The 24,695-nt window shown below is 41.4% G+C and overlaps 1 protein-coding gene across 3 annotated transcripts in view; it reads left to right on the forward strand.

The window, feature by feature from the left end:
* KIF23 (kinesin family member 23) overlaps positions 1 to 24,695 on the forward strand; it is a 33,592-nt gene that overhangs the window by 2,928 nt on the left and 5,969 nt on the right. For 2 of the 3 annotated variants that reach the window (XM_087704434.1, XM_087704436.1), the window contains exons 2-17: positions 662 to 731; positions 1,625 to 1,753; positions 4,262 to 4,367; positions 8,515 to 8,651; positions 9,003 to 9,112; positions 9,201 to 9,371; positions 9,890 to 9,931; positions 14,037 to 14,149; positions 15,739 to 15,860; positions 16,075 to 16,177; positions 17,197 to 17,276; positions 17,368 to 17,487; positions 18,464 to 18,623; positions 18,775 to 18,939; positions 19,356 to 19,513; positions 20,159 to 20,332. In XM_087704434.1, the coding sequence (XP_087560560.1) occupies positions 662 to 731; positions 1,625 to 1,753; positions 4,262 to 4,367; positions 8,515 to 8,651; positions 9,003 to 9,112; positions 9,201 to 9,371; positions 9,890 to 9,931; positions 14,037 to 14,149; positions 15,739 to 15,860; positions 16,075 to 16,177; positions 17,197 to 17,276; positions 17,368 to 17,487; positions 18,464 to 18,623; positions 18,775 to 18,939; positions 19,356 to 19,513; positions 20,159 to 20,332 (1,960 nt within the window). The remainder of the gene's footprint in view (positions 1 to 661; positions 732 to 1,624; positions 1,754 to 4,261; positions 4,368 to 8,514; positions 8,652 to 9,002; positions 9,113 to 9,200; positions 9,372 to 9,889; positions 9,932 to 14,036; positions 14,150 to 15,738; positions 15,861 to 16,074; positions 16,178 to 17,196; positions 17,277 to 17,367; positions 17,488 to 18,463; positions 18,624 to 18,774; positions 18,940 to 19,355; positions 19,514 to 20,158; positions 20,333 to 24,695) is intronic. The other variant, XM_087704435.1, reaches the window with a different exon arrangement.

Genomic DNA, 24,695 nt, shown 5'->3' on the forward strand with positions numbered 1-24,695 from the left:
ACCCTTCCCTTTTCAGGCCAGGCGAGGAGTGAGTGGGAGGGTGAGAGGCGGGACCAGCCAATGGTGCTTCAGCTGACAGGAAGCCACAGCAGGGGGATGAAAGCCGTGGATTGCCGACACCCATCACTTCAGCCCGCCTGCGCCAACACCCCCCCCCCTTTCTTGCCACAACAGCACGAATACCTTTCTGGCCGGCGAGGGCTGCACTATTCCTTGCAGGTTGCACCTTCTGCAGAGTTGCAAGTTGTATGAACCTCCCTCTGTAGCGGAGATTTCCAGCCTCCCCACAAACTGCCTGGATGGTCCCATATTTCAGATCTCTAGTCATAGAACTGGTCATCTCCCAGCAGCTCCTCCACCCAGGTGCGCCGCAGACCACCAAAATTTTCTCGCGGACCACCAGTTGGTGACCTCTGTTCGACCACCTCTCCGTGGACCACCTCTGTTGGTGACATGTCCACCCATTCTTTACACTTTGTTTATTAGCATGAATAAAGTAATACCCACTTGTGTTAGCTACCTTTAAAAGCCTCTGACTGCTTTGGTCTTCCTCTGCATTGCTGCAATACAGCATTTCATAGATATCAGTTCAGTTGATTGCCTTGTGTAGTGTGCATCTTTGATTTTATTTATAACTTATCTGACATTTATTAACTTCCAGAAGAACTAAAACTCCTAGGAAACATGCATTTAAAAAAGCATCTAACAATAGTTTGAAGGATCCTGTTGGGGTAAGTGGCTGATTTACAGCAGAATTAGCTCTTTAATCTGTTCTTACATATTGTAGGATTTGACTCTGAAAGCTGGACTTTCTTCTTTATTTTATTAATGCGCTTGTATATGAATTGTAGATAAGTATAAGTATAATCTTTATTGTCATTGTACTTAAATACAACAAAATTAGTATATGTTTTTCTGATATGAGAAGAGGCAAAATCTGCAAAGCCACTAAACACTGACACATTTTTTTGAAAACTTCATATAGAATTTAGCATTATTTCCTTGATTCTAGACAGGTGGTTTTCATCCAGCTATGATAAGGTTGCTTTAAACCCCAGAAATGGCAGGTGTTGTATCGAGCCGATTTCAAAGATTGCCAACCTAAAAAGATCGATGCCTTAAAGCACACATCAGCTACAAACCATATCTTCTGATGCTAGTTCAAATGTTCCTCAATTTAGGACCAGTTGCTTAGCGACTGTTTAAAGTTCAATGTATCCCCCAAAATGGGACTTAATATCTGGTTTTAAAATTCTAAAACTTGGGGGAGGAGGATCCCCATCACATGACCACATTTTCGGACCTCAGCGGTTGGCCCACCTTTACAACTGTTTGTAGAACCCTGTTTCCTCATATATGAAGTTTTAATTGAAAACTAGCATTTACTTCCTGTTTTTAACAGAAACTGCCAGTTAATAAATAATACGTTTGTTTTATGGGAGCTGGTTTGCATAATGACCATTGCAAAAAAGGTTGTAAAATGTGACCCAACTGAAATTATGGGTTGAATTGTGATATGTTGAGGACTAGTTGTAAAGACTTTCCATTCTGATGTTTGTTCTGTAAACAAGGAGGACAGCCTTAAGCTGGTGTATCTAAATAGGGCACTTTTTTCTCTGTTCAGGTGTACTGCCGGGTCCGTCCAGTTGGTATACCAAACCAAGAGTGTTGCATAGAAGTGATCAGCAGCACAACAGTCCAGGTTCACTCACCTGATGGGTACCGTATTGCCCGTAATGGAGAATATAAAGAGGTAGTTCTAATTGAAAATGTGCTATTGTTAACTATAGGTTTCAATCTAGACTTTTATTAGAATAGTGTCAATTAAGGCAGCGGGGTTTATCTGTATGCATAGGATTGGAATTCCATTTTGAATTACCGTATTTTTCAAAGTATAAGACGCACTGTAAGACAAAAGTGGGTGAAAATGTCTGTGTGTCTTATAAAGCAAATGTTACCGAAGCCCCACCCACCCTCTGGCCTCCACCCTTCAGCCTCTGCCTCTAGCAATTTGCCTCCTTGCAGCCAACAGCCTGGTCAGCTTTAGCACTGCCAGTTGATTGGCAGTTGGATCTGCCTCCCAGAATACTGCTGATCAACTGTTGTGAATTGTGAAATTGTGAAAAGTTTATTTATAGGCCGCCCTTTTCCCTAAGGGGACTCAGGGCGGCTTACAACTTATGGGGAAAGGGAGTACAAACAATGACATATAAAAACAATACATAATTAAAAATAGAAACAACATTCATCATTCGGGTGGGGACGGATTACAGTCTTTAACCTCAGGCCTGACGGGATAGCCAGATCTTGAGGGCTGTGCGGAAGGTCTGGAGGGTGGTGAGGGTACGAATCTCCACGGGGAGATCGTTCCAAAGGGTCGGAGCTACTACTGAAAAGGCTCTCCTCCGCGTGGTTGCCAGTCGGCACTGACTGGCAGATGGAACTCGGAGGAGGCCTAATCTGTGTGATCTAATAGGTCGCGAGGAGGTAATTGGCAGGAGGCGGTTTCTCAAGTACCCAGATCCACTACCACGGAGGGCTTTATGGGTGGTAAGTAGCACCTTGAAGCGCACCTGGAGATCAACAGGTAGCCAGCGCAGCTCGCGGAGGATAGGTGTTATGTGGGCGAACCGAGGTGCACCCACAATCGCTCGCGCGGCCGCATTCTGGACTAGCTGAAGTCGCCGGATGCTCTTCAAGGGCAGCCCCATGTAGAGCACGTTGCAGTATTCCAGCCTAGAGGTCACAAGGGCGCGAGTGACTGTTGTGAGAGCCTCCCGGTTCAGGTAGGGTCGCAACTGGCGCACCAGGCGAACCTGGGCAAATGCCCCCCTGGTCACAGCCGACAGATGGTGGTCGAAGGTCAGCTGTGGGTCCAGGAGGACTCCCAAGTTGCGGACCCTGTCTGAGGGGTGTAATATTTGGCCCCCCAGCCTGAGTGATGGAACACTAGCCAAATTATTGGGAGGGAAACACAACAGCCACTCGGTCTTCTCCGGGTTGAGTACAAGCTTGTTAGCCCTCATCCAGTCTCTAACGGCTTCGAGACCCCGGTTCATCACGTCCACCGCTTCATTGAGTTGGCACGGGGCGGACAGATACAACTGGGTATCGTCCGCGTATTGGTGGTATCTTATTCCGTGCCTCCGAATCTCGCCCAGCGGTTTCATGTAGATGTTAAATAATAGGGGGGACAAGACCGAACCCTGCGGCACCCCATATGTTAGGGGCCTAGGGGTCGATCTCTGTCCCCCAATTAACACCGACTGCGACCTGTCCGAGAGGTAGGAGGAGAACCACTGCAAGACAGTGCCTCCCACCCCCACCTCCCGCAGTCATCGCAGAAGGATACCATGGTCGATGGTATCGAAAGCCGCCGAGAGGTCAAGGAGAACTAGGATGGAGGCATGGCCTCCATCTCTGGCTCTCCAGAGATCATCAGTCAATGCGACCAAAGCGGTTTCTGTGCTGTAACCAGGTCTGAAGCCGGACTGGAATGGGTTAAGGTAACTGGCTTCCTCCAAGGACCGCTGAAGCTGGGAGGCCAGGCTGTTCCAGGCTGTGGGGATCGTTGCCATCTCTGCGTACCCTATTTTTGGCTCATTATAGGCGACAGACGGGGTGCGTGATGACCAAAAACGGGGCTCGCGGAGGCAGCCATGGTTGGCGATGGCGATCCCCGCAGCCTGGAACAGCTGATGGGCAGTATTCTGGGAAGCTGATCCAACCGCCAATCAGCTGCTCATGCTAAATCAGGCTATACTGAAGCTAACCAGGCTGTTTGGTGCAAAGAAGCAAATTGCTGGGATGTAGAGATGGATTTTTTTTTACTTGTTTTCCTCCTCAAAAGCCAGGTCCGTCTTATAGTCTGGAGCATCTTATAGTCTGAAAAATACAATAATTTTTATTAGTAAGCTTGTGATGATACTAAAGTCCTATTTAGTGATTTTGTTGCTGGAAATACATAATGCATGAAGAAAAATGTGCTTTTGGGAAGATTGACTCACTTACCAAATGGCATTCCAACATTATTATTACAGGGAGATAAAAACCTTTAGATTTTTTTTGTACTAGTTACTTTTTCCCAAGAAACTAGGAAAAGAACTGCAGGTATCACTGTTGAAGCATTAGATAAATTGACCATAAAACAGTTGTGCATTCAAAACTTTGATGCAGTATGAAAATCAATGAGAGGACTAGGTGAAACAGCAAATGAGTAAAACTGCGGTTAATTGTGTCCTAACTGTTAAACTTTTTCCAGGTTCAGTATTCATTTAAAGAAGTGTTTGGTACAAGCATTTCTCAGAAACATGTATTTGATGTGGTTGCTAAGCCTCTAGTGGAAGATCTTATCCGTGGAAAAAATGGTATGATGTAATTAATTTATTTAGACTGAATCTCTCTGGCCTAGCAATATGAATCGCCCCCCGCCCCCAAAAAAGAATTATATTTGTTCATATAATTGATTCAAAACTCCTGCTTCCTATTGCAGTTTTTAATATAATTGTACTAACAGTGTAATTGGACATAGCAATTTCAAACAGTGCAATTATAGTAATATAGCAATAGCACTTATATAATGCTTCACAGTGCTTTACAGCACTGAGCTGGATTCTCATTTTACCAATGTTGGAAGAATGGAAGGCTGAGTCAACCTTGAGTGGGTCAGCATCAAACTCCTGATGTGGAGAGCTAACTAGCCTGCAACACTGCATTCTCACCACTGCACCACCCTATATTATAGTTCAGTTCAGTTCACTTTATTTGTATGCCGCCCTTTTCCCTGGGGGGACTCAGGGCGGCTCACAGTTCAAAAGGGGTGGGGGAAGGACAAACAATTTACAACATAAAACATTACATCATTTAAGAACTCAACAGTCATACAATTCGAGTAGGGGTTAGAATCTTTAACCCCAGGCCAGCCGGGATAGCCAGATTTTAAGTGCGGCGCGGAAGGTCTGGAGGGTGGTGAGGGTCCGGATCTCCACGGGGAGTTCGTTCCAGAGGGTCGGAGCAGCCACCGAGAAGGTTCTCCTCCGAGTAGTTGCCAGTCTACACTGGCTGGCTGATGGAATTCGGAGGAGGCCTAATCTATGCGATCTTATCGGTCTAGTGGAGGTGATTGGCAGTAGGCGGTCTCTCAAGTACCTATAGTATACCTATAGTATTAATGTAATACAATTTTTGCATGCTGCTTAACAAGATACAGGTATTTTTCGCTACTGACCAGCGACCGTTAAAAGTTACAATAACATTGAAAAATTAGACTTACGACTGATCCAACCTCAGAGTGTTGGTGGCGATGTGTTCTGTGTTTATATGCAAGTACTGGTGGGAGCATTCTTGACTGTCAAACAATCCAACAGTAAGTAGCCTATGCAAGGAACCGTCAAGAAGGATCTCCCTCTCTCTCACACACCCTCCAAGGCAGCCATGTCCCTTCACTAAGCGGCTTTCCAGCTCCGTTCTCCGCTGCGCCTGAAGGGCAAGAGGTCTGTGAGACTATAGTAAAAAAAAAGTTGAGACCTTCCAACTTCATGAGATTATTTTTTCATGAGAAGTTGGAAGGTCTGAAGTACGTCCCACAGACGCCTTGCCCTGCACACACAGTGGAGAATGGAGCTGGAAAGCAGGTTAGTGAAGGGATGTGGCTGCCTGGGAGGGGTTGGGTGTGCGTGAGGGACGTGTGTGTGTGAGAGAGAGGGAGGGAGAAAGAGAGAACATTGCTGCCAGCCCTCCGATGTTCGATCGGATCTCTCTCCCCCTCCCCTAGCGGCAGTGGCGGAGCTTCAGTGCTTGGCTGGCGGGGTGTTTCTCACTGGCTGCTGGCCCAGCTGGGACGTTTCTCAGCTGGGGCCGGCCCCATGTTGCTGGGATTGCAGGTGGAACCGTGCTGCCTGTGCCGCCTTTGGCCTGCTGAGCACTGGCCTGCATGCCTATTCATAGCTGCAGGCATCGGGCTTATAGCTATGCTGAGCCCAGTACTCTTCAGGTCCTGGTGGGCGCTGCAGATCTCTTATTGGCTCTATGTGGGGCGGCATAGACTGAGAAAAGGAGGACAGGCAGGAGAAAGCCCAACCTGATGTAAACACTGCCTCCAGCCGCCTCTTCATCGTGGTGAAACTCCTCTTTGAAAGGATGATCTGCAAGTGGGGGCGAGATTACTACGCTTGCTGAAGGCAGTGGCCTGAGCAGCACCCACGAAGCAGCTGTTTTGTGGATGGTGGGATGGCCTGCTGCGACCCTTCGGGAAACTGGCACAAGAGGCCACTCATCCCACCCACTCCTGCCTCCTACTGGTACATGGGATGCGGGGGGGGGGGGAATTAAGACTTCCCCGAATAGAAGCCCTACTCACTTTTTCGGAGGTCAAAAGATTATCCGATTATCTGGATTCCTTTCAGTCCAGTTTCAGGCCTGGTTACAGCACGGAAACTGCTTTGGTCGCACTGATCAATGATCTCTGGCAAGCCAGGGATAGGGGTCAGTCCTCTATCCTAGTGCTCCTTGACCTCTCAGCGGCCTTCGATACCATTGACCATGGTATCCTTCTGCGACAGTTACGGGAGGTGGGAGTGGGAGGCACCGTCCTACGGTGGTTCTCCTCCTACCTCTCGGACAGGTCGCAGTCGGTGTTGGGCAGAGGGCAGAGGTCGACCCCTAGGCCCCTCAACTATGGGGTGCCGCAGGGTTCGGTCCTGTCCCCCCTCCTATTTAACATCTACATGAAGCCCCTGGGTGAGATCATACGATGGCACGGGATTAAATACCACCAATATGCGGACGACACACAATTGTATCTGTCCGCCCCGTGCCAACTCAGTGAAGCGGTAGAAGTGATGTGCCAGTGCCTGGAGGCTGTTAGGGTCTGGATGGGAACGAACAAGCTTGCACTCAATCCCGACAAGACCGAGTGGCTATTGATGCTCCCTCCCAAAAATGGTCCAGCTATTCCATCCCTTAGCCTGGGGAGTGAAATTATACGCCCCTCAGAGAGGGTTCGCAATTTGGGAGTCCTCCTGGATCCACAGCTGACGTTAGAACATCATTTGTCGGCTGTGACCAGGGGGACCTTTGCCCAGATTCGCTTGGTGCGCCAATTGCGACCCTACCTGGACCGGGAAGCCCTTTGGATAGTCACTCACACCCTCGTCACCTCAAGACTGGATTACTGTAACGCGCTCTACATGGGGCTGCCCTTGAAGAGCGTTCGAAGACTTCAGTTAGTCCAGAATGCAGCCGCGTGAGCGATTGTGGGTGCACCTAGGTACACCCACGTTACACCTATCCTCCGCGAGCTGCACTGGCTGCCCATTGGTCTCAGGACACGCTTCAAGGTGCTAGTCGTTACTTTTAAAGCCCTGCATGGCATCGGACCTGGGTACCTGAGAGACCGCCTCCTGCCAATTACCTCCCAAAGACCGATACGATCCCACAGACTTGGCCTTCTCCGGATTCCATCTGCCAGCCAATGCCAGCTGGCGACCCCCTGGGGGAGGGCCTTCTCTGTTGCAGCTCCGGCCCTCTGGAACGACCTCCCCGTTGAGATCCGGACCCTTACTACTCTCCCGGCCTTCCGTAAAGCTACTAAGTTCTGGCTGTTTCGGCAGACCTGGGGCTGTTGAAGTATCCAGCCCCACTTTAATTGTGAATGTTGTTGTATTTTAAATTTTGTATTGTCTTATTTATCCCCTTTCCCTTTTTATTGTAAGCCGCCCGGAGTCATTCGGGAGTGGGCAGCATACAAGACCAATCAAACCAAACCAAAAGAAAATAAGACCCAGACTTACTTATTTTAGGGAAAGCATGATATTAACAGTTGTACATAGTGGAAATTTGTCAAAGAAGGGTTAAGTACCTAAATCATCATGTTCAGAACTATGAATAAAGCTCCCAGAACACATATATACTGTAGTTTTGAGCTCAGAATTACCTTTACAAATTTGAAATTTTTGAATCAAAAGGTTTTTGATATGGAAACAGGATTGACTATGGTAGTAAAATATCTCATTTGTAAGACTGAGAACTTTTTTTAAAAAAACTTGGTTAGGAAAAAACATCTGATTAATTCCTAAGGCAACCGCATGTATCTTCTTTGGTCTCTTCCTTTAGAATAAAATAGGCCTAAATTATATTGCTCAGGACTTGAAAACATCTTACAAACTGTCTCTAGTGCTAGTGCACTTTTGAACACTTGGCACAATTTTTAAAAACTATTTTTAAACGTGCATGCCAATTTCTTCAAAAGAAACTTAAGAAAATAATTTTCAACCTCCCCTTATTTAATGTCTTTCTCAGCATTAGGTTGTAGACCAGAAAATCCATCTCATAACTGTTTCTTCAGGCACATTGATTATACTTGTTAACTGCATTACAAAGTCCATTGACAAATGATTTGGATAGCTTGGTAACTTGTGCTATGTTTAAAAGTTTCTCATTAGAGGGCAAAAAAATGATGGTAACATATTTTTATACCGTATATAACAAAAGTATGTCTGTGCTTTTGAATTCTAGGCCTCCTTTTTACATATGGAGTCACAGGGAGTGGAAAAACGCACACTATGACAGGATCTCCTGGTGAGGGAGGTCTGCTTCCTCGTTGCTTGGACATGATCTTCAACAGCATAGCACCTTTTCAGGCCAAGCGCTACGTGAGTTCAGTCTCCAAGTCTTGGGAATTGGCAGGTTAGCACAAATAAATACAAGGGCCTAAAATTGACAACCATAAGACCTTGAGGAAACGAGGGAGAAGGGAAATTGGGAAAGAGAAGGAAAAAGCAAGTGGAGACGAAGAATCCCCAAACACTTTGCTGAAAATAGGTGGTTCTGAAGGTAACATCTGATTGTACTTGATGCATTTTCAACTTGTTAAAATTGTGAGAGTGAGTGAAGCAGGTCTGCCAGTCTCAAGTAAAGTCACCCCCCTTTTCAAATGAACTCAAGCAATTCTGGACAGGACTGGAGGGATTTAACTGCTTCTTCCTGTGACCCTTAATCCTCAGGTCTTCAAACTTGATGATAAGAATGGAATTGAGGTCCAATGTGAAGTGGATGCTTTACTTGAACGCCAGAAAAGAGAAGCACTCCCAGTTCCCAAGACACCGGTGGGCAAGTAAGTGGCTCTGACTGACTGGGATAATTCAGGAATGTTATGGATGCTTCGTTGAAAGAATAACTGCAGATGACTTTCACCTTGGCAGGCGACAAGTAGACCCTGAAATTGCTGACATGATAAATGTGCAAGATAATTGTAAACTGGAAGATGTTGATGAAGACAGTGTCTACAGTGTGTTTGTGTCTTACATTGAAATATATAACAACTACATTTATGATCTTTTGGATGAATCCCCACTTGATCCCACAAAACCAAAGTGAGTAGTTTTTCTTCAATCGGGAACTATGCTAACAAGCCAGTTATAGTAAATGCAAGTAAAATTGTGGTTCAGTGATTTAGATTCAGGGAAAGGTAATGTATATAGTGGATTATAGATCCAGTGGTTGTTGGCTTGGGGAAAATAGGTTCTGTCCGGTTCTAAGCCTGTTTAGCAAGATAGTAGTAGCATCATACTGTTTTGAGCGCTAAATTGAGAGATGTGGCTTTCCCATGTTCAAAGCCTTTGAAAAATATGTTTTAAAAGTCTGCTTTGTCAAAAGACATTGCTAGGTAGGACTTGCTTTTAAGGCTGTTGTTTCTCCTGTTGATACTCTCTGGTTTGACTTGGTATAACTATTAGTTGTTCTCAGAATTTGGACAATTCTTTAACAGGGCATGGGAATGTTTTCTGAGATTTAGTAGCTTACACGATAACAATGGTTCTTAAGGAAATGCTCTTCAGCTGAATATTTAGTAACAAGAAAAGTCACTTGGGAAAATTATTTTCTTTGGTAGGTGGAACAACTGTGGCACTCCACTGCGGAATGCTGACTTCACGTATGTGGACATTACCCTCCCTCCCTTTGTAGTAATCTGGTCACTTTTTACCTTGTAAAGCTTGTAATGTGACTGTTGCTCTTTATTGTTAGTAGTTTGCATGGACAAGAGAATATGCTTGTATCCCTGTGTGTAATCTGGACGGTCACCTTCGCTTGCCTGGATAAACTAATGGTAGCTGTCAGTCTCCGCAGAAACTAGAATGCATCTATCTAATTCAACATTGTCTTACGTAACTGTCAAATATTGATAACTGATATCAGTAGTTTGCTGAGGAAGTTGCCATTAACTGTTTGAAGCCCCCCTTGTGCGTGCAGAAACGGCTTGCCATTGGTTGCTTTCCTGCATGTATTATAGACTTAATTAGTGCTCTTGCGGCTGATTTCAACCGTGTTATTGTAATGTAGCTACTGAGGAGTCAAGACAAAATGCTTGCATCTACCTCTAGTCATCTTTTGGCTGTGTTGTTTAAACCAGGGGTGTCCAAACTTGGGAACTTTAAGACTTGTGGACTTCAACACCCAGAATTCTGGGAATTGAAGTCCACAAGTCTTTATATATATATATATATAATGTTTTCATTCTATACAATCACATATTCACTGTGCTTAATCAGGGCATATAACATTGAATATAGAAAATGCCCTCTACAATACAAACCCAGTATACCACCTTGACCCGCCATACACCCTCTTTCAACCCCCCTCCAACTTTCATTCTTCCTTCTCACACACCCCTCTACGCCTACTTCCCCTCCCCTTCTTTTAACCTTGACCCTATCACACCCTCTCCATTCCCTCCCTCCCTTCTCCTCCTCCTCTCTCTCACCCTCTCCACCCTCCTTCTTCTTTCACTCGACTCTTTCCTTCGGTATCTATTACCTTCCAGTATATTCGGTTTGTTCTATTTTCGCACTAACATTGAAAAGCCACAGTATACAAATACAATCATGGAATTTAACACATATTGTATTTCCCCCCTCCCCCCTCCCCCTGAATCCCCACCTCCCTTCCCTCCCCCCGACTTCCCAAAGACCATACGTGGTATAACTTTTGAACAATCACAGTCTAAGATATCTCTACATTGAACTCAGCTTCTTACTGTTACCCAAATTTTAAACAATTTAAATTATTACTGATACTAAGCATAAGCTATCTGGAGTTTCTTAGTCCCATATTTACTTTTTATGTAATCAATCCATTTTTTCCAGTCTCGTTTATATCTCTCGTTTGAATGTTCTTTGAGATATGCAGAGATTTTGGCCATTTCGGCTAAGTTCATAACTTTCAAAGTCCATTCTTGAATTGTAGGTAAATCTTTCTTCTTCCAATACTGCGCCACCAAGAGTCTTGCTGCCGTTATTAAATACAGAACCAAATTAGTCTCTGCTGCTGTAAAGTCAATACATATACCCAGTAAAAACAACTGGGGGGTAAATTTTATCCTTCTTTTAAAGATGTTTTGCAGGATCCACCATATTTTTATCCAAAATGCCTTGACATTACGACATGTCCACCATATATGAAAATATGTAGCATCACAAGAACCACATCTCCAACATTTAGGTTGAACATTTGGATACATAGAGGCAAGCTTTTTAGGATCTAGGTGCCATCTATAAAACATCTTATAAAAATTTTCTCTCAAGTTTTGTGCTTGTGTAAATTTCACATTTCTTACCCAGATTCTTTCCCATGTTTCAAGCATTATTGGTTCCTCGATATTCTGAGCCCATTTTATCATACAATCCTTAATCAGTTCCGTTTCAGAATCCATCTGTACTAATACATTATATATCCTCTTTATATGCATTGAGCTTTGATCTCTTATTTGTTTAAACAAGTTATCCTCAACTTTTACAAAGCCAATTTTTTGATCTATTTTCCACCTAGCCTGTAATTGACCATACTGAAACCACGTTTGAACTACCTTCTCTTCTTTAAGTACCTCTAAAGATTTTAGTTCCATCACCCCTCTTTCTGAGATAAGAAGTTGTCTATAGGTGGTTCTATCGTGTTTTTGTTCTACATTCATATTTTCAATTGCATGTCTAGGAATTGCCCACATGGGCACTTTATCATTTAATTTATGTTGATATTTTTTCCAAACCCTCAATAAAGCATTTCTTAAGATGTGATTTTTAAATTTCTTATCCGTTTTTTTGTTAAATAACAAGTAAGCATGCCAACCATATAACAAGTCATATCCCTCGATATTCAAAATTCTGTCATTAGTTAGATGAATCCAATCACTAATTGCAGATAATGCCACTGCGTCATAGTATAATTTTAAGTTAGGTAATTTCAATCCTCCTCTTTCACGTGCATCTTGCATTATTTTCATCTTTACCCTTGGCTTCTTTCCTGCCCACACAAATTTATTGATACCCTTCTGCCATTCTAAAAGATTCGCATCTCTTTTAAGTATTGGTAACATTTGAAAAAGAAATAAAAATTTTGGTAAAATGTTCATTTTTACTGCCGCTATTCTACCCAGCAAGGACAAATGCAGTTTTTCCCACCTTTTCAACTCCAACTGTGTACTATGCCAAAGTGATTCATAATTATACTTGTATAATTTCCCATTTGAGATTAAAATATTAACTCCAAGATATTTAACTTTTTTAACTACCTCACATCTTAGCGTCGCCCCCAGTTCTTCCTTCTGTTTGATAGTCATATTTATAGCTATTATTTTGGTTTTTCCTAGATTTATTTTAAATCCCGAGACTTGACCATATTGATTGATCGTATTCAATAATACCCTACTAGTTTCCTGCGGTTGTTCCAATATTATAACCAGATCATCTGCAAATGCACGGACTCTATATTCTTGCTGTCTAATTTTAATCCCTTTTAGACCGCCTAGGCCCCGTATCTTATTCAACAGTATTTCCAAAGTTATAATAAACAATAATGGGGACAGAGGACAGCCTTGTCTTGTGCCTTTTTCAATTTGAAAGGAGTCTGTCAGACTTCCATTGACAATGATCTGGGCTGTTTGCTGCTGATATATTGCACCAATTGACCGTAAAAAACCATCTCCTATCTGCATTTTTTGCAATGTCTTCAGCAGGAATTGCCAATTAACTCGATCAAAGGCTTTCTCCGCATCCAGAAATATGAATGCGGCCGGAATTTGGTTGTTCTTTCCCAGGTATTCTAAAGCGTTGATAATTAATCTAACGTTGTCCTTCATCTGTCTGCCCTGTATAAAACCAGTTTGATCGGTATGTATCAGTTGTTGAATTACCCCCATTAGCCTATTTGCTAATATTTTAGTAAAAATTTTATAATCTACATTGAGTAATGAAATAGGTCTGTAATTTTTTGGTTGGGTAAGGTCTTGGTCTTCTTTGGGTATCAACGATATGAACGCAGTCTTCCACGAAGGAGGCACTTTCCCTCCCGATTGAATTTTATTGAATAGTTCTCTGAGGGGTTCTACCATTTCTAACTGTAGATTTTTATAATAAACAGCTGTTAAACCATCTGTGCCTGGTGCTTTCCCTAACTTTAATTGTTTAATTGCCTGCAAAATTTCCCCAGAGGTTATAGGTTGATTCAGCTTATGCCTATGTTCTTCTCTAACTAGGGGGATTTTCTCTTTATCTAGGTATTTGTCTATATCTCCGTCCTTAATTTTATCCCCTTTATACAACTCTGTAAAAAATTCCCGAAATACCTTTTGAATCTCTTCCTGTTGAAACACTTCCTTCCCTCTGTAACACAATTTGGATACATTTCGAGCTTTCCTTTTTTTTCTAATCTGATAAGCCAACCACCTACCGGGTTTATTTGCATTGCAGAAAGTATTATGTTTAGCATATAATAAACTAGTAGCTACCTGGTCAGAGATCAGCATATCAAACTGAGATTTTAATATAGCAATTGTTTCCCTAATCTTTGTATCTCCTGGATTCAATGTTAATTCTGACTCTTTCCCTTTAATTTCCTCTTCCAATTCTTTTCGTTTTTGCCCTTGTTTGTGTCTATGTGAAGTCCACAAGTCTTAAAGTTCCCAAGTTTGGACACCCCTGGTTTAAATTATTAAAAGGGACTAAATGTTTTAGATAATTGATATCATTGGAATATTCCTTTTGCAGGTTTCCTCAATCCAAAATTCTCCGTGAGGATCAAAATCACAACATGTATGTTGCAGGTTGCACTGAGGTAGAAGTTAAATCTACAGAAGAAGCCTTTGAAGTGTTTTGGAGAGGTAAGAAATGGTGTTACTTCCTGAAAATGTCACTTTAAACACTCCATGTTAAATCATTTTGAAGACAGTGTGCTACTGAGTCAAAAAGCCATGAAGGGGTGAAAGGAACTGTGTTTTATTCAGCATGTTTTTGTATTAGCCAACCAGATAATCGGCTGTCTCCTGAAAAGCCCCCAATAGGACTTGGGCGCCCCCTAAAAGTCATGCTGAACTGTCCCATTGATCTGCTTTTTCCTTTTTAAAGCCTTGTGGTTCAAGGGATTGTCATTATAAAATAAATCATCTACAAGGTGCAGCATTTCTCTTTTGTTTCTTTTGTATTTGCAGCTGTGACTTTTGGTGGTAAATTGCAAGCAGTTGGAAGGGTGTATTTGTAGCAGAATACATATTCATTAACTGTAATCCTTTTCCATTTAGAATTTACTAGACAGTTTGTGTTCCATTGGGTCCTTATTTCAGAGATATTTCCTTAAACAGAGAAACAGAATGCCCACAGATGGGGAAAAAAACAAGGGGGAGTGACTTCTGACTTTATGCTGGCTTCCCCATTGAATTTTCTTATGGAAAGCTGATGGTGCATTGGAAATCTCCCCCTGTCCCCATTTGCTTTGCTTATGAGAAGCTTGTGGAAAGGAAGTCAGTGGGGAAGCTGGCAAGAAGTTGCAAGTTCAAGGTCAGCCCACAGGTAAATGGCTGCTGCCGGATGAGGGAGGGTTGACATGTGTGAAAGGTGCAGCACGGATTGGGGAGGTGCATGAAAGTGTGGCACAGGTTGTGGTGCATATGGTGTGTTTTGGATCAGGGAGGGCATGCAGGATTGGGGAGGTTGTTGTGTAGGTAGGAGAGACTTACCCAAGGAACTTGACACCTTCACTGTCAACTTCCCCACTGCCTTGTGGGAAGCTGTCGGAGCGTTAGAAATGATCATGTGACCACAGTGAGGTTGATGGCTGAACATCCATAACTTTTTCAAATTTTGTTCCTGGAGGAGTAATGAATCCCTGCATTTGATAGTTAGCCTAGTTATGGTATCTAGGTTTAATGATTGTTGCTCTATTGTACACTGTTTTGCCCAGTTAAAGTTTACAAATAAACAGACATGTTTTAATAGTATATGGATAGATGGGTAACATCTGGATGTATTGCATTTTTGTGGCTATCTCCCTAAGCTCACAACAAAAAGCAATCCAATAAAAAAAGTTAGAGCAATATGCATACATAAAATAAATAACTACTTGAAAACAAAAACAACCAGGTTCATCAACAAAATCCATTCTTGCATCCAGCTGATCAAAGCCATTGTGTAAGCGCCCCGCCGATTGCCAATCCACCAAGCACAGTGGGCCAGCCATGCGGTTAGAACCTTCCTAAAAGTTAGCAGGTTGGGGCAAATCTAAGGGGGGGGGGGTGTTACAAAGATCCTAAATGTTTCTGCCTTTTCAGATAGGGAAGGTGCTCTTCTGCTGTTGGGTTGTTTTTTTTCTTTATTCGTTCCAGGTGCACCATATTCTTTTAGAGACAATAGCTAAAGTGATGGTTTTGATGGCTGGACTCCACTTGATCTAAATATTTTTTTTTCCTTTTAATAGGCCAAAAGAAGAGGCGCATTGCACACACTCAACTGAATCGAGAGTCCAGTCGTTCACACAGTGTATTTCTAATTAAACTGGCTCAGGCTCCTCTCAATGCAGATGGAGATAATGTTCTGCAGGTAAAATTAAGGTTGGATAGCAAACAGATGATTTCTTTTTTTTAGTTAACTTTTCAAAAAGTGATAATTGTTCGACCAGTAGCACTGGTCATGATAACTGTTGCTGAGAATCCTGGCTGTAGCGTATGCTTTCCTAAAAAGTCCAGAAATTCTCAACTTTATTTCTGTATATATAGTTTCCTGATTGAAAACCATAACATCTCTTCTCTTGCAGGAGAAAGAGTTAATATCCTTGAGCCAGTTATCACTGGTTGACCTAGCAGGGAGTGAGAGAACAAACAGAACCAAAGCCGAAGGAAACAGACTCCGTGAAGCTGGTGGGTGCTATGATACCAGTGAATGGATGTGTGCGTCTTCTTTCAGTCAAGGATTTCTGCTTTGGATTCAAGTGTACCATTCCTTCAAGCAAGCAGGAGATACTCTTTTAAATTGCCCTTTCCAGCAGAAAGAAACAGGGCTGACTGACATGTGAGGCCACAAAATGACCACAGAGGCCAAGGAAGTTTCTTTAAAAAATTCTTCTCTATCCAGAAGGTTTTTCTGGCTCTTGGTTCTGTATGTTTTTTCTGTAATACAGGAACTAAGATAGCTCTTGTTTCTTATTGTAAGTGATAGATAAAACTTGGAGGAAAATTAATATGGAATTCCTTTAGTTTTGAAAAACTATTCAGGTGAAAAATATTATTTTAACTTTAATCACAAATCCTTGAATCATTCTCAGTCCTTGCTCTTACTAGGCAAAAGTAAAATAGCATATTTATCTATACATTATACTACTTTTCAGGCCTCCTTTCTGCAAAGATGGATATGTATTTGGAACATTTTGCAAAGATGAATATGCATTTTGGGACATTGTTATTTTGATGGAATTTTCCTAACGTGGTGTTTTCTCAGAGTTAGAAAAACTATCAGTTTTCTGGGCAACTGTATGGAAGTAGTTTGGCATATTCTTCTAGAATTTGTTGTACTTTCTAGTTTAGTCTAGAGTCTTGGGATTTCCTCATAGTTCAGTGCTGAATCTGCCAAGATTGGCCTGATGTGGCCCCTGTTGTAAATCTTCCCCATATACTTTCCATAATACTAATTTAGCTAGGGCTTTTCACCACTGTCCAAAATTTAATTAAAATGGTCCTTATATTGGAACTGGAATTTTCTCTTTCCCTACCCTTTCCCAAGGATATTGAAAATGCAAAGTGGTTGTTTCCTTTTCATAGGAAAAGGAAACAACCATGTGCTCCCAAAACCAGGAAATTAAGAAATTATTACAAAGACAAACTGTTTCATGAGTAGGCATCCTATCGGATGGTTGTCAGACAAGTGCCATTCACTCTTCCAGGTAATATCAATCAATCACTGATGACATTACGAACCTGCATAGAAGCTTTGCGAGAGAACCAAACTTATGGAACCAATAAGGTGTGTAGTTACTTATTTCTGTAGAGTTAGTTTTTCCTCATTTTCTCAGTTCCTAAACTCTGAGAATGTTTTGTTCTCCTTAATTCTTCAGATGGTCCCTTATCGAGACTCCAAATTGACCCATCTTTTTAAGAATTATTTTGATGGTGAGGGTAAAGTGCGTATGATCGTCTGCGTGAATCCAAAGGCAGAAGACTATGATGAGAGTTTGGTAATTTAAGTTTGTTGTTTAGCTTCAGTTGCTTGAATTTATAAAAACAGTAGCACACACACTATATATATATATATATATATATATATATATATATATATATATATATATATATATATATATATATATATATATATATATATATATATATATATATATATATATATATATATATATATATATATATATATATATATATATATATATATATATATGCCTTGCTACTGGGGTGGCTGCCCTTTATAGAAACTTTTTTAAATGCTAGAATATTCTTCCTATTCACATTTCAGAATATGTGCTGTTTTTATATGGTTGCTCATCTCACTCAAAGTGACTCTTGGTGGCAGACAATAAAATCAAAATTAACAATATTAAAAAAAATCAGACATTAAACATGGATAAAAATAGAGCAAAGTCACTAGGAGAGATATTATGTATAATACAGTGGTACCTTGGTATGTGGCTGCTTCAAAACTGGTCGAATTTGGATTTTGATGCATTTTGAGTGAAAATGTCACAGTACCCGACCTTTGTTTAGTACCCAACACGCTGCTGGGGGAAGAAGCGGTCAGCTATGGGGAATGAACAGGAAATCAGCTTTGCTGGGAAGGTTGCCGCAAAAGGACGGGGGTGGCCACAGAGGATGGACTGGAAATAGGCTATGCAGAAAAGGTCACTGACATAGGAAAAGGGATAGACAGACAGTCCTTTCCAATTGAAACAAGGGGTTTGTTTGGAACTTGTCCTCTTTACTACCCATCGCACCTCCCAAAATGAATTAATGCCAAGTACCAAGGGACAGACTCCCTCTCCCCAGGGGATCCCCAGGCTTGTGGAAAATACAGGTTTTGAGAAACATTTACAAGAAAACAACCAAGCTCAGAGAGCACCAAGGAATCCACAGTTCAAGCCTGAGCTACAAATATATTCTTCCATTCTTCTAATACTCTTTTTTTTTTAAAAAAAATATTGATAGCAAGTTATGAGATTTGCAGAAATCACCCAAGAAGTGGAGGTTGCACGGCCTGCTGACAAACCTCTGTGTGGACTAACTCCTGGTCGGCGATTTAAGAACCAGGTTTTCAGAGAGGAGCTCTCCCGACAGCTGGAAATCCGAGGTGGACCTGTTGATGGAGGTAAATCTTTAGGTTGGTTAGATCACCTGAGACTAATAACAATAGAAATGTCTCCTCCTAGCAATTGCCTTATATAGTTCTTCTGCCTTTACTTACCATGCAGACTCTGATCTTTGTGGATTCAACTAAGTGGCCTGTTTTGTTTCTCTAGACAGAGGCCCCTTGGTCAGAGAATTGCTCCTGCAGAGTTTCCCTCCAGTGCCTTCCTGTGAACTTTTGGACATCAATGATGACCAGACCCTGCCTCGGCTGATTGAAGTGCTTGAAAAGCGGCACCACATTCGGCAGAAGCTGTCAGAAGAGTTTAGCAAAAATGGTTAGTGCTTGGCACCAAGTTGTCTTGTCCTGGCTATAAGTGCATAAATTGTGAGGTTCTTCATGGGAGGGAAAGAATCAACTGATTGCTTACTGAAATCAGCAAATACAGTAGCCTGAAAAATAATCAGAAGAGGTAGTAAGTCTTCCACAAAAAGCTCTTAGAATGTGTGTTTGTCCAAAATCCCGTACCTGGGATTTTCCTGTCATACCTGTTGTAAATTGGGAGCCTTTGCATACCTTAGGGTTGTACATCACTTATGCCCATTCTTGGATTGGATGTTTTGCTCACAGTCACTGATGCCACCATGACCTCTCATTTGGATGACTGCCATGCACTCTACACGGGGCTGCCCTTTCATGTTTCTATAATAAACAGAATCAGCTATAGAAATCAAATGTCTTTTTCTGTTCTAGTTCTATGTGTAAAGAACATGTTGCAGGAACTTGATGCCAGCATTGTATCCAAGGAGAACTTTGCACATGTGAAAATGGCTGAAAGAGAAAAAATTATAACAGGACAGAAAACTGAGATAGAGCGACTAGAGAAGAAAGCAAAAACTCTGGAATATAAGGTTTCTATTTACTGTTTGATGATTAAGTATAGCACTCATTTGTAAATATTTCTGCTCAGAAATAAAATCTTGGATTGCTGAAGTAGTTCTCCATTTGTTGATGGATTGTAATTTCTTGACATGAGGCAGACCTGAGAGGTTAGCAAGCTTCTCCGATAATGGGCGACATCATGCATTCTGTGCAATACCACAAGGGCTGACACATTTTGAACACTAAAAGGGAGACACCAATTTACCCAACAAGTTTGAAAACATAATTTTTGCAACCATCATCAACTGTTTGCTAACTGTGATGGTTGCTAACTACTTTTATGATATCAGTTGCAACGCTAACTACTTTTATGATATCAGTTGCAACGCAGGGTCTTGCTTTGCCAAAAAACAAAAAAGTTGTGCTAAATTTTGTGGAGGTGAGTTTTCAGAATAGCAATAGCACTTAGACTTTTATCTGCTTCACAGTGCTTTATAGCCTGTCTAAGTGATTTACAGTGCAATCATTGTTCCCAACAATCTGGGTCCTCATTTTACTGATCTCAGAAAGTTGGAAGGCTGAATCAAGCTTGAGCCATTGAGAATTGAACTGCTGAACTACCAGAGGTAGCCAGCAGTACTGCAGTCCAACCACATTGCAATCTCTCATGCCAGATTGACATCCTGGAGAAAACAACAGCAATTTATGAAGAAGAGAAGCGCAACCTGCAGCAGGAACTAGAAAGCAAGAGTCAAAAGCTGCAGCGTCAAGTTTCAGACAAGCGTCGACTAGAAGCTCGTTTACAGGGCATGGTGACAGAGACAACAATGAAATGGGAAAAGGAATGTGTGAGTATGACTGGTTTACTGAACCACAGGGCTGGGAAAAAGCCATTTCCTTTTAGAAGACATCGCTGGAAGGGTTTAATGCCATCTCTGGAAAGTCTGGCTGATTTATTTGATTGTCATATAATTTAACAATAAATTATTGCTATAATTTATTCATGCAAGAGTTAAGTAAACAGTTGGCAGCAATATTTTTTAAAAAAATAAAGAAAAATAAATGGAAACATACAGTAAATGTTGTAATTGCAATAAATGTTCAGAATAACAGAGTTGGAAGGGACCTTGGGGGTCTCCCAGTCCAACCCCATACTCAAGTAGGAGACCCTATACTATTCCAGACAATCTCTTCTTAAAAGGCTCCAGTGATGAAGCGCCCACAACTTCTGAAAGCAAACTGTTCCACTAGTTAATTGTTCTCATTGCTAGGAAATTTCTCCTTAATTGCAGATTGCTTCTCTCCTTGATTAGTCTCCATCCATTGTTTCTTGTCTTCCCTTCTAGTGCTTTGGAGAATAGGTTGACCCTTCTTTGTGGCACCCCCTCCCCCATCTTATTTTGGAATATTGCTACCGTGTTTCCCCAAAAATAAGACCTAACCGTAAAATATGCCCTAATGCATCCTTTGGAACAAATTAATATAAGACCCAATCTTATTTTCACAGAAACATGGTATCACGTCACCTCAAGTCTTTCTTTTCACTAGACTAGACATACCCAATTCCTGCAACCACTCATCATATGCTAATCATCTTGTTGCTCTCTTCTGCACTCTAATATAGTGACTAAAACTGGATGCAGCATTGTAAGTGTGGTCTTACTAAGGCTTTATAAAGCGGTACTAGTACTTCATATTATCTTGATACTATCCCTGTTTAATACGGCCCATTTTTGGCTACTGCCACAGAATTCTGGCTCATATTTGAGTGATTGTCCTCCAAGATGCCCCTCACAGTTATTGTTATTGAGCCAGGTTTCACCTAATCTGTACCTGTATATTTGATTTTTCTTTCCCAAGTGTAAAACCTTACTTTTCTCTACATTGAATTTCATTATGAAGATGTTGAAGACACATCTGAAAACTGTCAGCAAGTTATAAATCCACCTGGTGGTGATACTGTCTATCCTACATGTTTTTAGCTTACCACGAAGTAGGTTATGGTCTACTTTGTCAAATGTCTTACTGAAATCCAGGTATACTATCTCCACTGTATTTCGCTGGTCTACTAATTTAGTGACTTTCTCAAATAATGAAATAAGATTTGTTTGGCATGATCTGTTTTGGACAAACTGGTGTTGGCTTCTGATTAGAACTTTGCTTGCATCTAGGTGTTCACAGATTTGTTGTTTGATTATCTTTTCCAGGATCTTCCAGGGACAGAGGTTAGGCTGATTGGTCCGTAGTTTTCTGGATCTGTTTCCCCCCCCCCTTTTTTGGGGGAAGATGGGAATCACATTAGCTCTTTTCTAGCCCTGTGATAGTTCTCCGGTGCCCCAAGCTCTATGGAAGATATGGTTCAAGGGTTCCGAGATCACATCTGCCGTCTCCTTTCAGAACTCTGGGATGTAATTTAATTTGAAGTCATTTAGAGCAGACACGTGTTCTCTTCCCATTTCTCTTGCTTATTTTAATTTGTATTCCTAGTCTGTCTTTAACAGTTATGGTTTGGTAGGTTGGACTATTTTTTGCTTTTGTGTCAAAACAAAAACAAAGCAAAGAATGAATTAATCAGCTCTGCCTTCTCTCTACTGCTTGTCACTTCCTTGCCGCCTTCTCTCATTAGTGGACTGATTGTTTCCATGACTTTTTTTTATATGTTGAAAGAACCTTTGTAATTATTTTGTCATTTGTTGCAAGTCTTGCTGGATTCAGAAGCAGAGAACACTTGTGACCCCAAGATGACATTGCAAGGTTGCTCAGATTTAAGACCAGGTAACATGGCTGACAGGTGGCTCAGGTAGAGATGGCCCAAAATAAAAGGTTAATTTGGGCCAAAGCTGATGCAAAGGCAATATTAGATTGCCTTAAAACAGAGAATGCTACCAAGTGGACTAAAACAATCCAGTCATCATCTACTGACTGGCTCTGTAACATTCTGAAGGAACACCTAACAATGAAACCTGCTACAAAAAGTGCCCAAGTGGGTGGCCCCCATTGGTTTGATCCTGAATGCCAGCGGCTGAAGAAGAAACTGAAGGCAGCCATGAGGCTTGCCCAGAGGAATCCCACTGCTCAAACACAAGCTGAGATGTTGCACACAAGAAGGGAATATAAAAACATCATAACATTAAAGAAAAAAAGTTTTGCCATTTCAATCTGGTCAGAACTTGAGTTGGCTGCCAGAAATCATAATTCAGGAACATTTTGTACTCTGTAGCAGGTTCCTGAAGGAACAGAGATTTGCCAATCTCGACATACCAATCTCTGCTGAGGACTGGGAGAATTATTATCAGTGTTTGTTTGCTTCCACGGAACCTGTAGAGAAACGGGTCTTTAAGCAGTGATCTAGCAAACCCTAGAACTCTCCCCCCAAGGGGAGGCAAGACAAGGGTGTATCCTGGCCCCATCATTTTTTAGTGTATATATCAACGACATGCCAGGGTACACATGCTGATGATCCTAAATACTTACTATAACAGCTTGCTTTATGCTGATGATATGGTTTTATTATCATATTCGCTAGTAGGATTACGTAAGCTATTAAGAAGATTCAGCTCTTATTGCCAGGATGACTCCCTAATTATCAGTAAATCTAAATAAAAAATAATGGTGTTTGGAAAACACCATCAGAGACACAGGTGGCAATTAGATGGTGAACCAATTAAACAGTATATTTGTATATTTGTATACTTTTTCCAAGACTGGATCTTGGGCTTGCCATCATCAACAGAGTACATTTAGACAAAAGCTTGTTTGAATTTATTGCTTAAACTAAAGGACCATAGTTCCCCAGGTTTCCCAGCCCATTAATCAAGGTTTATAAAGCTAAGGTTATCCCTATGCTCTTGTATGGAGCAGAGGTTTGGGGTCTATATTCAACCACAGCCCTAGAACAAATACAGTCCCAGCACTTGAGATGTATTTTGGGTGTAGATCCAAGAACATCTACTGCAGCAGTTAGAGCTGAATTGGGAATTCATACAATTCATGCACTATCCAAAATTAGAGCATATAACTACTGGTGCAAAGTCAATGAAATTGAGGCTGATGGACTCCCCAAGTTATGTCTACTACAGCAAATAAAATTACAAACACAAATCTCCTAGATCACCAAACTAACAAATTTTGTAAGAAGCTCTGGCCTTTCTGTCTCTTGCGTAATATGAGAACAAAAAAAGAGCTGCCCAAATAATCAAGGATATAGAAGCACAAAATGACAGAGCTATCCTTAGTAAGATGTGTAATTTGAAATGGCTGAGTAAATACAAACATACTTTCAAGTAGACGGCGATTTGAAGTTACAACTGCCAAGACATCTTGGGGAGATATTTACGGGAGCGAGATTCAAACAGCTTGACCCAATGGTCAGATTGGGGAGATTCCATTCTATATTCTACAATGAGCGTCTCTGCATTTGTGGAGCGGAAGAAGCAGAAGACCTGGCTTACATCCTATTGGATTGTTGCTTGTATAAGGGGGTGAGAGACGGGGACCTTGGTCTATATACCAAAGGAATAACCCATTGGGATCCCCATATCAAAACAACTCATGTGCAGCCAGAACGGAAAAATAACTTTTAACACAGCACAGTGCTTTAACAAAATGTTTCGGTTGAGATCTGCATATGTGGGACTGATTGGGGTGACACCAAAATATAATTTTATCATATTTTATCTATATCTTAATTTTTTGTGATCTATTCCAATTTCATTTTAATCCCAATTTTATCCCAATTCCATTTTAAATTGTATTTTATCAAATTTTAGTAATAATTTGTTTCTGGATCTTTGCATTTTGATATGGCTAATTAATAAAACTCAATGCATAACTCTTTTATCTAAATTAATGATGCTTATACATGTAGATTGAATTCAGTAAAATTGGTGATCTCACCCTTACAGCACCAGATTCCTCAAGATTCACTTGTGCTATGGTAGCACAATTGTTCTGCTTTGGGACAATAGTGGATAAAATTAAGTATTCTAACCAAGGCCTTTCAGTAATTAAGCTTAATGTGCTCTAATATTTTAACAAAACAAAATAAAACTCAGAGCCACCTAAAATAAAACAAAATGGCTGAAAAGTTGCCCTCCTTGTTATGGTGGTTGTGTTACGGCATCCTTGCTGTGCTTGGGCAATTGTTAAAGACTTGAAACAGCACTGCTGAAAATTTAGCCATTCAGTGATTGTCAACCAGAATGTATCCCT

Source organism: Thamnophis sirtalis, unplaced genomic scaffold (genome assembly GCF_051295495.1).
Source record: "Thamnophis sirtalis isolate CommonGarterSnake01/CBP01778 unplaced genomic scaffold, rThaSir2_p1.2 scaffold_2, whole genome shotgun sequence".
Lineage (NCBI taxonomy): Eukaryota > Metazoa > Chordata > Lepidosauria > Squamata > Natricidae > Thamnophis > Thamnophis sirtalis.